Source organism: Phalangium opilio, unplaced genomic scaffold (genome assembly GCF_054372755.1).
Source record: "Phalangium opilio isolate 3A_F unplaced genomic scaffold, DU_Popi_V2 ptg000003l_1, whole genome shotgun sequence".
Taxonomy (NCBI): Eukaryota; Metazoa; Arthropoda; class Arachnida; order Opiliones; family Phalangiidae; genus Phalangium; species Phalangium opilio.
The window spans coordinates 6,309,888-6,323,879 of NW_028324145.1; the positions used below are offsets into that span (position 1 = coordinate 6,309,888).

A 13,992-nucleotide genomic window follows, 5' to 3' on the forward strand; every position below is an offset into this window, starting at 1 on the left:
GAGTATCTTTAACTAAGATTAATATTATTGCTCTTCCCAAAATCAAGAAGCACTCGCGGCTGATGTAGATTGGATTTAAACAAATCCCACCCCGCTCACCCGGTGCCTTTGATTGTTTACCACTTTATGTATACAGAATATTCGATTCGAATTTATCGTTAGATCCCTCGTATATAGATATATATTTACAGTATACATCTTTAGAATCGACGCTACATGGTTATTCTCGAAAAGATCATTTCCCCGAAGGGGGTTTTAAAGTTATAAGATTGGATACACTTTCGTTTTCGTTTAAAAGTACATATTTGAGAAACTAAATATTATAAAATTCTTAATTAATCCCGGTACAATTTTATTTAGGCTTAAAATAAATAAATATACTATACTGAATGCTTTTTATTAATTTTTAATGCGTTGCTTTTAATTTCAACCCTAGGGAAGTTTCTTTAATTTAAAATTTTAGATATTTATTACAGATATAATAATATTTTTGAAATTTAAAAAGTGTAATTTATTGAGGTCATCCTGCAATTAATCTTTAATTAATATTATTATAATTGCCTTTATATTAAGGATGGTTTTTAGGTGCTGTAAGAACGAGGCTTAATTGTCAGGACTCCAAAATTTTCTCCATGCTTTATCGAAGATCCCCTTAAATGTGAAAAAAAGGAACTATAACGTACAAGTAGTTCTGATTATAAAAAAATGGTCACACGCGATATCATAAAAATTGACACAAAAGTTTCATTCGTATAGCATATTTCTCCTCCCCCTGCTGCCTATACTGTAATCGGCTCTGGACGATTTTTGCTTCTATACGAGTTGATTTGGAACAGCGGAAGGCGGGAACCTTAACGGAGCTCCCTTTGAATTTAAACGAGATGTTAGCGTGCAACGCATGCTCCTCTTTCTATAGTTCGTGCGTTTAGGCTTAGCAATAATATTTCCTTCCATTATGTTAGAGAAGTTAAGAAATATCCTTCGTGAATTTTCTTACAATTAGAAACGTTGGGCTTGAGCATGCGAGTAATGTTGGGCTGAAGTATGCATGCGTGTAATGTTGGGCTGAATTATGCATGCGTGTAATGTTGGGCTGAAGTATGCATGCGTGTAATGTTGGGCTTCAGCATGCATGCACGAAACGTTGGGCTTCAGCATGCCTGCACGAAACGTTGGGCTTCAGCATGCCTGCACGAAACGTTGGGCTTCAGCATGCCTGCACGAAACGTTGGGCTTCAGCATGCCTGCACGAAACGTTGGGCTTCAGCATGCCTGCACGAAACGTTGGGCTTCAGCACGCCTGCACGAAACGTTGGGCTTCAGCATGCCTGCACGAAACGTTGGGCTTCAGCATGCCTGCACGAAACGTTGGGCTTCAGCACGCCTGCACGAAACGTTGGGCTTCAGCACGCCTGCACGAAACGTCGGGCTTGAGCAGGCCTGCACGAAACGTTGGGCTTACGTATGCCTGCACGAAACGTCGGGCTGAAGTATGCATCCACGAAACGTCGGGATTACGTATGCCTGCACGAAACGTCGGGATTACGTATGCCTGCACGAAACGTCGGGATTACGTATGCCTGCACGAAACGTCGGGCTTACGTATGCCTGCACGAAACGTTGGGCTTACGTATGCCTGCACGAAACGTTGGGCTTACGTATGCCTGCACGAAACGTTGGGCTTACGTATGCCTGCACGAAACGTTGGGCTTACGTATGCCTGCACGAAACGTTGGGCTTACGTATGCCTGCACGAAACGTTGGGCTTACGTATGCCTGCACGAAACGTTGGGCTTACGTATGCCTGCACGAAACGTTGGGCTTACGTATGCCTGCACGAAACGTTGGGCTTGAGCATGCCTGCACGAAACGTGCAGTGTTTAACCTCTCTAATGATTTCTCCTTTACTTTATGAAGCAGCGACGAGAATTAAGGAACAAAATCAAAATTACTTTTCTAACGATTCCGAAAATAAACATTCAATCTCGTGAAATAAAGTTTCAAAAAGCAATATATGGAAAAAGGGTATATTATCTAGACCATTAACTAAAGGATTAAATGGATGATTGGATCGTTTATAGCTTTGCAAAATATCAAGGTTAAATATCTTTCAGGCTTAGAAATGTACCTGATAGTTGTAAACAAATACGTTTTCAAAACCTCGTTGCCTAAGTTATAAGTTAACATGCACTCCTATTGTTGTGTAAACGTTAAGCCGAATCATTATTGTTCCCAAGTTAATAGCACTTGATCGTATGATGCGGTTTTCGTAAACAAACATTTGAGTTCTAATTTTTATCGTTAACCGGAAACGTTTCTGAACTAACCATTAAATGACACTCGTTTGAAATTGCGTGTTGATAAGTTAGGCCTAAATTTTTAGGCTTAACGAATAACGTTTGAAATATTCTTTAGGTGTTATATTTAGGCTTAAGTGAAACCGTTTCGCAACCATTATATAACACTAGTTTGAAGTTGAAAGTCGTTATTTGTTCAAATATTAATATGTTTATAGACCTAATTTTTAGGTCTAATCATTCATCTGTATTTCAAAGTCTTTAGTCCCTTACTATATGTATACTTAAACTAATTTTTAGGCTTAACTGCAAGCAGAACTGTAATTGGGTCTTGTCAATACGAGCATCGCTCCATGCACCCCCTGTCACCATTCTGGCATTGTTTTTTTTCAGCCCCTTTTCTGACCCCATCTTGGTATCTTTAATCTTTTCAATCGTGAGTTGAAGCTAGATTGAGGTTGCGTGACGTAGTTACTCCAAGTCCCTATTTAAAATTTGTGAGTGAAGAAAAATTCAAAATTTTGTTTTGAATTGAAATTAGACTTAAAATTTAGGCTTAGCCATGTTCTTAAAACACACATTTTTCTCCTTTACTATGTATGTTTACTCCAAATATTATTGACTTAGGCCTAATTTTGAGGCTAAACAACAACTGTAAGAGAAGAATTTAGAATTCTTAATTTTTTTCTTTTGAATTAGGCTTAACCGAGTTCTTTAAACCCACATTTTTGTTACTCTTTAACTTGTTTATAGTTACATTCTAAAAACGGAACAGTCGTTAAACCGCGACGTACGTTTGGGAATTCAATTTACGATACAAACATACATTCTCATATTTTTCTATTTTCTCTAAATTAGTTTGTTTTGGCTGCATGCCTTCATTTTTCTCTTAGCATGCCTAGGCCTAACAAAAAAAAAAACATCATACCAATCTTCTAAAACGTGTAAAACTCCCAGAGAGTCAAAAAACTCATTATACAGCAGCGACGAATGCATTTCCACACTCCCAAGATGTATGTATGTAGGCTGAGAGAAAGATTTCAACTTGTTCGATCATATACTTAGGAAGTTTGAGATGGCTTTTTACGTATTTAAATGGAAAATCGTTTTATTATAAAATTTTTTTCTTCTTTCCTGAATATATCGTTAAAAACAGGCGGTGGTATTTTTTTTATAAGGAAACTAGACCCTCTTCCTTAAAAAATACACTGAGAATTCTTAAGGAATTTCTTTGTACCAAAGATTTTTAAGGAAAAGAAGAAAAAAAAATCGGTTTGTCAAGCAAATATTTGATCTCTTCCGCCATGATATAAGGGTACTACTTCTTCTAAACTTAACCGTCTTTAAAGGGAGGGATTAAAATTAAATTAACTTAAATTTGTTTGTTATTAAAAAAAGTAATATGGATATAATTGTCTAAGAAGTATTTGCAAAAACATAGTAATTAGTTTTAATTGTAAATAATGTAGACAAAGGTATCTAGGTCTATTTGTTATATACATTCACCATCCCTTTTTATTCTAAAAACCTTAAAAGGAAAGGTTGAACTGAACGGTTCATTTCTATTTTAGAGGGTATATATTGAAGAGGGTCACATGCAGGTTGGTTGGGCTAAAGAATTTTCTAACGTTTTGTTAAAAGAAAGGTTAAGCCTTGGTCTAATAGAAACCTACACGGTTTGTTTGTACAGGACGGAGGAGCTCCCCCTTCTCTTCATTAGACTAAAAGCTTTTAGAAGTAATACGCCTCGATTGCCAGCGGAGAAAACTAAATTCTTTTTCGCTTTTCTGATTTTTCTTCCCGCGCTTTCGGTGATAAGTTCTGGTTGGTTCATTTTGTAAGGGGCCTACTACAAGGCCTAACGGTCTTATTGTTTTTTCGATGGTAATTAGGCTTAATATTATGCGACCAAGCAAGGCAGGCTTAATTTTAGGCCTAGTAGTACATGTTTAAACACCTAAGACTAACGATCTTATTGTTTTCGCTGTGGAGTTACAATTAGGCTTAACATTAAGCCACCAAGCAAGTCAGGCTTAATTTTAGGCCTAGTAGTACGTGGTTTAAAGAGCTAAGCCTAACGATCTTATTGTTTTCGCTGTGCAGTTACAATTAGGCTTAACATTAAGCCACCAAGCAAGTCAGGCTTAATTTTAGGCCTAGTAGTACATGGTTTAAACAGCAAAGCCTATAGTGATATTATTGTTTTTGCTGTAGAATGGCAATTAGGCTTAACATTATGCCTTGGTAGTATAAAATTCTAACCTAACTGTACGCATAGGATCCACTCAATTTACTCAATCTTCTTCAATATTTTATCAAATGATCGACACACAGTTCCAATATTCACTATACGCACTTTCGATAAAAAAAGGAAAAATTTCATATCCTGGTTTCTTAAGAAATTTCTTTGTACCAAAGATTTTAAGTAAAAAAACAAAAAGAAAAAAATGGAAAGGAAATCGGTTTGTCAAGCAAATATTTGATATCTTGATATATTCCGCCATTATATAAGACTTAATAAGTCTTCTTCTAAACTTAAGTTTAACCAGGGGGGGGGGCGAATTTAATTCATATTTTTACAAAGAATTGAAAAAAAAAGAAAGAATAAGGCATAACTTTTTTAATATAAAAACGTTTCTCAAATATCAATTAGTGTAATTAATTCTTGAATATTTTATACATCGGTAGAGAAGAAAAATTGTAGAAAGAATGCCACTTATATAAAACCAATGTAAATGCACTTGAATATGGAACAGGATTTCTTTGTAAAGGTCCTCGATATCTAAAAGAAAGCCGACTCGAATTGGCTGGTCCCAAGTACCCAGTATTTTTTTTTATTTCTTTCTACCTGGAAATTTGTGTTTGCTTAGCTATTATTCTATTATTGACTTCGTGTGTGGTCTTTCGGCATTTTACTCTATTGTTCACTGCGCAGCGGATCCCCTTTTTCTTATTTTATTTTTTATTTTTTTGTCTTACAATTCTCCTTATTGGTTGTTTATTAAAGAGGTTTAACCGAAAATATAGTAGACAAACGTTATCAAATGCTAAGCCCCCGGTTCTGTGCAAGGTAAAATTTTCTAGATGGAGGAAGGAGGTAGGTGAGCTGGAGTAGTAAGCTCCATGTTTATACGGTAGCCTCGGTACCCCCATCTATGAAACGCCCACGAAGTCCTCCTCAGTATCCTCGGTGGGCGTTTTGGTATGATAACGTTGACGATGCCCCCTGTGTCTTAAAAATGGAAACTAATTCGGGAGAACTAGCTTTTATTTTTAAATGGCGCTAGGCGGTAGCACTTAACAATCCCATATACTGCACATGGCCCAAGAACATTTCTACTCCGTCTCACTTCTCTCCTTGTAGCTTAAATCATTCATAGCTGGTAAAAATGCTAGAACCGATAACTAATAATTGTCAAATTTGCATGAATAATTAAAATTTCAATTTGCTTTTTAACTAACAAGCCTGGGGCTCAGACATTACCCCTGTGCCCTGAAATATTCCATCCCTGTTAGACAAGCAAAGCTTTTAGTAAAATGATTGTAGAAATCAATCCTTGCTTGTCTGTTTGTTAATTAAAAGCTTGTAGTTAATTAAACATGGGCATTTGAGAATTATTAGTTATCTGTTATAGCATGAATGATTTAAGCCTTTGAATTAGTAGTCCTAATAAATGCAGGGTCGTGTAATCTTGGGTAAGTTTCTTCCCATAATTCTTTGCGAAAATAATTAATTTCCCTAAAATGTTGAAATTATCTTCCCAAACATTACTTTGGATTAATATCCTTTTTGTTAAAAAAAACCTCTCCAATTCTTTTTCACACTAAGTTATAATGCTAGTTCAAACATATCAACGCCTGTTTTTAAGAATAATAGATGGGTAATTTATGGTTTTATTATTTGGTGTTTTTTTTTGTTCTAAAAGTACGCCCTAAATGAAGTCAGCACTTTATTAATGGCCGAAACATAAATTTATCAACAAATTCAATTATTGGTATTACGTATTTTATTTATTTAACAGTAAATAATGAATTTCGGAATTTTGCCCCTGGAAACACTGGAAGCTGGCTTCACCCTAAACAGCGGTGTGCAGCTAGTGGAACACTTTTAAAGGGGCTCGTTGGAAATACATTACGACGTTACCATAGGTGGAAACAATGTGGTCAAAACCAGTATGAAGTCGTAAAAAGGCTTATTTTCAGAGAAGTCAGGTTCTACTACATCAAAACCAGTATGAAGTCGTAAAAAGGCTTATTTTCAGAGAAGTCAGGTTCTACTACATCTTTAAGCCTAATTTTACTGATAAACAGTTACGCTTAGTGTGTGCTCTTAAGCCTAATTTTACTGATAAACAGTTAGGCTTAGTGTGTGCTCTTAAGCTTAATTTTATAGAATGGAAAGGTCTATATTTTTCAAGCCTAACTCTAATCATTTAGGCTTAATGTAATGACTTAAGCTTAATTTTACTGGATGGAAAGGTCTATATTTTTTTAAGTCTAATTCTAATCATTAAGGCTTAATGTAATGACTTAAGCTTAATTTTACTGGATGGAAAGGTCTATATTTTTTAAGTCTAATTCTAATCATTAAGGCTTAATGTAATGACTTAAGCCTAATGTTAATGAATGAGAGAAAGGCGTACTAAATATTTCAAGCCTATTTCTACTGATAAACGCTTAAGAACTTAAGCCTAATTTTTTTTTTATCGGAAAGGCGATGAAGGTCTTCCTATATTTTTATAAATGTATACTTTCCTTTAAAACGATAAAATATTTTAAGCTAGGCTAAGGAACGTGTTAAAACCCTTTCTCGTTAGATTATAGCAAGGCAGCGAGCGTTTAATGGGAGAAAAGCTTCCGCAACAAAAGCAGCACGAGGGGGCAAAGGTTATCCAGTTTATCCACGCTCTTCTAAGCTTTATTTTTATAAAAGTATCGATATCTAAAAGAGAGCTAGGGAACTAGCTAGAAAGCGTCCGGAGTGGCAGTGGAGTTAGGCTTAACATTTGTAAGAGGGGGGGGAGAAAGTAGAGAGAGAGAGAAGATAGAGAGACCACAACTAATTAATTTGGCGCTCTTTCGCTCTTCGCTGGGGATTACAGAGAGAGGGGACTGAAGGAATACCGCCTGATTCGGGGAGATTTGTAGGTGGCTATACGCTGAATCGCTGGAAGCGGGAAAACTAGGAGAACGGTTGCGTCATTAACTATATTTCCACCCTCTCTTCCTCCTATAAATTCCCTCTGGTGGGAAACAAAGGTTGCCTACAGTATGAACGCAAAGTTTTGAAATTAACAGAGGATCCAAACTTAGCTGTGAGCCACGAACGAGAGCTGAAAATGCGTGCGTGAACGTTGCGCTCCTACTAGGCTAGAGAGAGGCCCTTCTCCTCGAACTAAGGCTGCCCAGCGCGCCTATTTTCCTCTCTTTCTCTCTCGTCGTTGTTGACATTACTGTCATCGGCCGATGTAGATTGGATTTTGCCAAACTGCCTCGCGGATCTGAGCCGAAAAGTTTGACGCTCCGAGCCCCGGGGCTATGACGGATAAATCGAGCAAAGTCTTTCCCTCCCAGCAGAGACATTTTATGGATAGGGAGGATAGAGGCTGAGGACGTCGCTAACTCTCTCTCCCTCTCTTACTCCCCTCTTCCAGAAATTATTGTTCTCTTTCCTCGCTTTTCTAATAAACGAAGATTCGCGTGTGCTTTTCTTCCTCCCGACTCCTGTCTCTTTATATATATATTTTTTCCTAGAATTTCGTCGTTGCCAATTTTGGTGACATGCTTGCCAAAGAATCTAGTGATGTTGAAACTTGGTACTACAAAAGAAGAAGGGCTTTTCTAAGCCTAGATCCCCATTGAACTTAGTATTTTTTTATTATGGGTCGATGAGTTTCTTAACTTTGTTGCCAAAATCTGATTACTCTTATTTTGTTTCTGGCATACTTGGCGATGTGTTTTTATATGTCTGGGTTAGGGTTATGTTACGGTGTTGAATTATTTTACTATCAGGTGAGTACGAATCGATTGACATAGATAAATTACGCTTGGCGGAAGAGGAACCGTAGAAAGTTTGTTTTAGCAAAGAATCAGAAGAAAATAGGGCTCAGAAAATGTTACGCTCAGGTTTTAGTCTCCCTGTCGCTTACTTCATATTTGTAACGTAATCTTCTGTGTACGTGTAAAGTTAAATAAAAAGGAAATACTTCCTTACTTGTATGTGTAATAAATTATTTCAGCAATACCTCGAACTATTTTTTATTTGGGTTCTTAAAATTTTCAAAATAAACCGCGAAAAAATGCACGTGTACCGTCTTAACGATGAAATATATTTTTCTCTAGAAGCTTGTCTCTATTGCGCATGCCTGACTTGCCTGTGTGGTTGCTAGAGATTGCATCACTGGAAGGTGTGACGTCATGTTTTCAACAAGCAGAGATCAAAATTCTCCATGAAGGACGCCGGGTTTTTCGATTTAATTCGACTTTTCCTCTTAAATTAATTTTAATAAGTCCCGTAACTATTTCGTCAAGATACGACTTAGTTTTTTAAAGGAAATTTTACAGTCTAGAAGCGTCGATAAAAAGATTAAAGTTGCTGAAGTACTACAAACAGATAAGTGTAAGCCTAAAAATTTTCTTTGTTCGGAAATTTCCAGTTTATATATTCTAAAGTCTAAAGCACCCCAAATTTGGGTAAATAATTTTCATCGCATGAATGGTTCGTATTCTATAGCGCGCAAGAATTCTTGACTGTTGCCCTACGCCTCTTTTTAAAGTCCTATTTTTGATATTTTTCTCTATCTTTCTTATTACTATCTAGGATATGATAGCGTACCATAGACCTCGTGAAAAAAACTAGACTGCTACTTCGTACATTTCCCCAAACGTTAAAAACTTTTTTGAGCTTGTGCCAATGCCAAACATTACGTAAACATCTGATTGTCAAGCTTTGAACGGAGTTTATCTTGGTTTAAGAGACTTACTAGTTCGCTAGTGATGATCCTGACGCAGCTAGCTTGTTGATAAGGGTTTTGCCCGAGATATCATGAAGAAGTATATTGCCTGGGATGTATTCCATTTGTCGTTGATATTAAGTTTGCTTCGATTGTATCCGGAGCTATATAGAAGTTCTTCGCTACAAAATTTAGAACCATTAGGCAGAGAAGAAATTCTAGGTCCAAGTTCAGCGTACACTCAAACCAATTTTCATCATAATTTAAACAATCGTCTACACGGGTATATTCATCCGAAAAACTTTGATGACTCCGTGGCTAGGACTTTGTTCATCAACGACCTTAATTCCCTAATCAATCGGCCTCATTGGGAAGTCAATCCGCAGCAAAATAATATCTTCGCTTACATCTTAAATGATCAGCTACCAGTAAGTAGCGTTGGTGATCAAACAACTAACAATAATAGAACTACCCTAAATGTTGGTGACAACGCGCTTGTGACAAATCAAAGTGATTCCCGTGAAAATTCTGAAGAATCTGAACTAACTCAAGAAGAAATGGATCTCATAGAGATTTTGTGGAAACAAGATATTGATTTAGGTATCTCCAGGGATGTTTTTGACGGTACCTGGCAACCCGAAAAGTCCCAACAAGAACTTTATAAGGAAAACTCTATTAAAAAGGGGAGTGAGAATGTTACCATCGAGGAAAAGGAAACTTTCCCTAACCCTTGGGATGGTATAGCTTACAGCATAGACTCTGAAACTGGAGAACATATAATATTGCAACAATCCAATGATACCACATCAACGCAAAAACCTTTTCAAGAAGTTCCAAGTGATAATTACGATGACATCACTTTAGAAGAAGCCCTCCAGTTTTTTGAAAATGATATTTCCAAACCTGTTGAAGACAACGCTAGTGTGTCGTCAGAAAGTTTTTCGCAGAGAGTTGTAAGCCCTGATGACTTTGATCAGTCCTTCTACCCGCAAACACTGAAGGTTGAGGATAATACAGCAGCCACTGTATCTTTGGACGAACTTCCTCCCATTCCATTGAGCATTGACGCTTTTGACCTATCCTTGGAAGATGTATCTACACCCCTTCTTGATCAACTTCAAGAAATATCTGACTTGGCAATGGAGGCTCGTGCTCTTAATGCCAGTCACAGACCTTCCTGGCCTTTACCATCGCATAATGACAATTATAATAACGAGACTGTTAATACTTACGGAATGGGAGCGGCTTCAAATATTAATTACACCCAAGCACTCTTACAAAATTCAACTTTACCACCACCCATGGATAATACCACCAACACCAACGATTTATTGGATCAGTTTTTATTATCCTTGATGACGGATGATCCTGGTCCATCCGATCCCGAACCTTCTTTGTCAATGGATGAAGTTTACGATATTCCTAGTAAGAATGTATCACGTTCTTTCTGTAAAAAGTAAAACTAACCAACCATATGTTAACCTTTATTAGTTGATTTACTACGAGAAAACTACACTAATGTCAATGACTACTTATCCATTCTTAACGGAGACATTGATCTTATGGATGAAGACGTTTTACCAGTTATTCCCAAGGAAGATGATGACGATGATGTTGAACTTATTGATCAGAAAAATTCCACCCTAACTAATCAAGCTCAAGCAGCCGCTAATGATTCCGCTGTTTCTTGCTTGGGTTCCGATAACGAAAGTCCAATTCCCGAGAGTGGAATGACTTATCAAGGAATTGAAAGAAATTGGAACTCAAGAACCAACGATGGGGGAACTGGGACGTCCTCTGATTCTTCCGCCAGTTACTCTGGAATGAATTACGGAGCATCTTACAACGAAAAGAAATACAACCCAAGTGGTAAACCTTCTTCATTAGTATTTTAGTGAAATGTATAATCATGGATGTTAAAATTAACAGATGGCAACAGTAACGATTATAGCAGCGATAGTGGATGTGGTAAAAACAATTATCAGCAGTCTGATAGAACCCCTGGAACTTTATACAGATCCTCAACTAGTTTCTTAGAGGGTGCCTCTAACAGTTATCAAAAAGCAGAAACCTCAACATCGAGAAGTTTGAACGCGTTCCTTCATAATCACACTTATCCTACAGAGTACCATAAGTAATTATATCTGTTACTTTCAAGTATTTTCTTTGAATTTTCGAATTACAATTTGGAAATTTCAGCGAGGACTCTTCCAATGATTCACCGCCGTTTGACAGGGACAAGAAAGATAATGAAACCAAATACCGAAGAAAGACAACAACCGAAAGTTTGGATGGAAGTGAAGGCTACTATAGCAGCAGAGATGAGAAACGCGCTCGGGATCTAAACTTACCATTAACTGCCATAGAAATAACTACATTACCAATTGACGAATTCAATGAGAGACTTTCAAAGTACGAGTTAACTGACGAACAGTTAACATTGATCAGGGATATCAGACGTAGAGGCAAAAACAAGATTGCAGCTCAAAATTGCCGTAAGTTTGAAAACAGGAATTTAATTGATCTTTTATAATTAGCCTTATTCCTGATCAGCGCCACCTACCCATAGCGGCGACTTTGAGAACTACTGTAATCGGCAAGCCAACCAGATGTCGCTAAAATCTGGTGACGTCATTTTTGGTAAGACCCCGAGAGTGCCCGTCAGTGACGTCACCAGATTTTAGCGACATTTGATTGGCTTTCCGATTACAGTAGTTCTCAAAGTCACCGCTATGGGTAGGTGGCGCTGATCAGGAATAAGGCTAATTATAATCCGTTAATTTATAAGAGAGTGGTTAACGTTCTTTTTAAGGCAAAAGGAAAATGGATCAAATTTTTGAGTTACAACAAACATTGGAAGATCTCGAACTAGAAAGGGAGAAATTAACCAATGAACAATCGTTTGTATCAAGAAGACGGGATTTCTTGCAAACGAAATTTAATAAATTGTACAGATATATCTGCGACATGAGTCCGGGACCTCCTGATCCTCCGGGATATTTTCCAAATCAATCTTCAGAAGGACGCCGTCCAACCAATAACTTTCCCATGGTAAATAATTCCACTAGTTTCAGTAACCACCATGAAAATGCAGCCGAGAATAACTCTCACGGAGGAGCTAGAGTTAAAAGAAAAATTAACAAAAATAACTAATATAAACTGTTATTTGTAACCGTTACGGTTAAAAAAAACAAGCTACAGAGACTTACGTAACAACATAAAGGAGATAACATAATTTTAACAGTTTCCTCCTCAAACGACCACAAATTTTGGGCGGCTTTGCCTGACTCGAAACATTTTAAATTTAAAGTTTATTTTTAAGTTGGTTTTCTATTCTTGCGCTAAAAATGGAAGCTGGGAAATTATTTTTTGTTGATTGATTTGTTTAAGCACGAATTGTCATATTATTTAAGCGTTTTTCTACCGCTTAAATTGATTTATTTGCAATGCATCAACACGTTAAATAAGAAAACTTATAGTCGCGTGCGTACACTGTTCCGTTAATGGTGTTGGTTATAATAATTATAAATTGTTTTAATATGATGATATATATTAACAATTATAACAAGAGTTACGCAATGTTACGTCGTAACGTCGTACTGTTCCATAAAAGAAACCACTATTAAGTTGGTATTCACTGTTCAGCAAGATTTATATTTTAAAACGGGGTGAGAAAGTAAAAAGAAACCTTGGCGGCAAAATTGACTCATCGGTTGTTAACCTACTAATTTAGTTATTTTTTAAAATAAAAAAACTGCCACCCCAGTAGAAACGTTTTGCTCAGGATTTTTCAAAGGTTTTCATTGTCCTCTATTTTTAATTTGGCTTCCGAAAGAGGACCCACACTTTGTGAAATCTGGCCAAATGCCATTGCCATCTCAAGTTCACGAAACTTTTTCAATGTTAGGTGAAGGTCTACACTTTTTTATTATCGTCTTAAAGGGACTGTAAAGAAGGCATCGGCGCGTGGGTAACAATTATTTGAAATACATCAGAGGCACGTGACCAAGGAGAGGCGTGGTTCAAAGAAACCTAGTTCGTTTTTATTTCGAAAACTACCACTTCATGGAATTGGTGGCGCTGCAATCTCACGAAAAACAAGGACTAGATGTCCAGTTCAACTCCATTAGGAGCCTTTGTATCTTGGCATCACGTGATGTCTTTGACGTATTTCAAATAATTTTTACCCACCCGCCGATGCCTTCTTTGCAGTCCCTTTAAAGAAAGGACTAACAATTGTTTTTTTTTCTTAACCTTCCGACGTAAAGTACTTAAGGAACTTTTAAAAAATACAAATTAACGATTTAAAAGACAAAACTAACAAAAGGGTTTAATTATTATAAATTTATAATAGAAACAATAATTCAACCTATAATTACATGTGATATATTTGGGAATAAGAAAAAATAATAATAATATTATAACAAGCATGTTATCAATCGCCCCACTTTCCTCAACATTAGCACGATATTTTTATACTAATGTTTCATTCATAAAAAAGCTAAAAAAAAAATTAATTAATTAACCATAAAAGAATTTATGGTATTACATTATATATATATATATATAAAAAAATATTAGCTTTATATAAAATGCCAGTTATTGTTTTATTTTGTTGTTTTTTTTTTCTAAAAACGTAATTTTGTTTTGTGGCAAAATGCACAAATTATCATTTTTGTATTTAATAAAAATGTAATCTTGGTGCGTGGGCTAAATAAAACTAAAATTTGAAAAAATCTAAT

At 36.4% G+C, this 13,992-nt stretch overlaps 1 protein-coding gene across 3 annotated transcripts; it reads left to right on the forward strand.

Annotated features, from left to right (window-relative positions):
- Nucleotides 1–6,874: 6,874 nt before the first annotated feature.
- On the forward strand, nt 6,875–13,991 carry LOC149717366 (endoplasmic reticulum membrane sensor NFE2L1-like). Of its 3 annotated transcripts, none has more exons than XM_089838600.1 (7): nt 6,875–8,309; nt 8,640–9,015; nt 9,118–10,675; nt 10,742–11,119; nt 11,180–11,384; nt 11,450–11,745; nt 12,063–13,991. In XM_089838600.1, the coding sequence occupies exons 3-7, from the start codon at nt 9,343–9,345 to the stop codon at nt 12,401–12,403; spliced, it is 2,553 nt and encodes an 850-aa protein (XP_089694726.1). In that variant the 5' UTR covers nt 6,875–8,309; nt 8,640–9,015; nt 9,118–9,342; the 3' UTR covers nt 12,404–13,991. The 3 variants fall into 3 exon arrangements, with proteins under 3 accessions (XP_089694726.1, XP_089694716.1, XP_089694724.1); XM_089838590.1 differs by having other exon boundaries at nt 8,640–8,916; XM_089838598.1 differs by having other exon boundaries at nt 6,875–8,916.
- The last annotated feature ends 1 nt before the right edge of the window (nt 13,992 follows it).

Bases quoted from the DNA above. Each gene is read 5' to 3' on its own strand.
- LOC149717366 (XM_089838598.1), top strand. From the start codon at position 9,343: ATGAAGAAGTATATTGCCTGGGATGTATTCCATTTGTCGTTGATATTA. The intron at 10,676-10,741 runs GTAAGAATGTAT...AACCTTTATTAG, and splicing joins TGAAGTTTACGATATTCCTA to TTGATTTACTACGAGAAAAC. The intron at 11,746-12,062 runs GTAAGTTTGAAA...GTTCTTTTTAAG, and splicing joins GATTGCAGCTCAAAATTGCC to GCAAAAGGAAAATGGATCAA.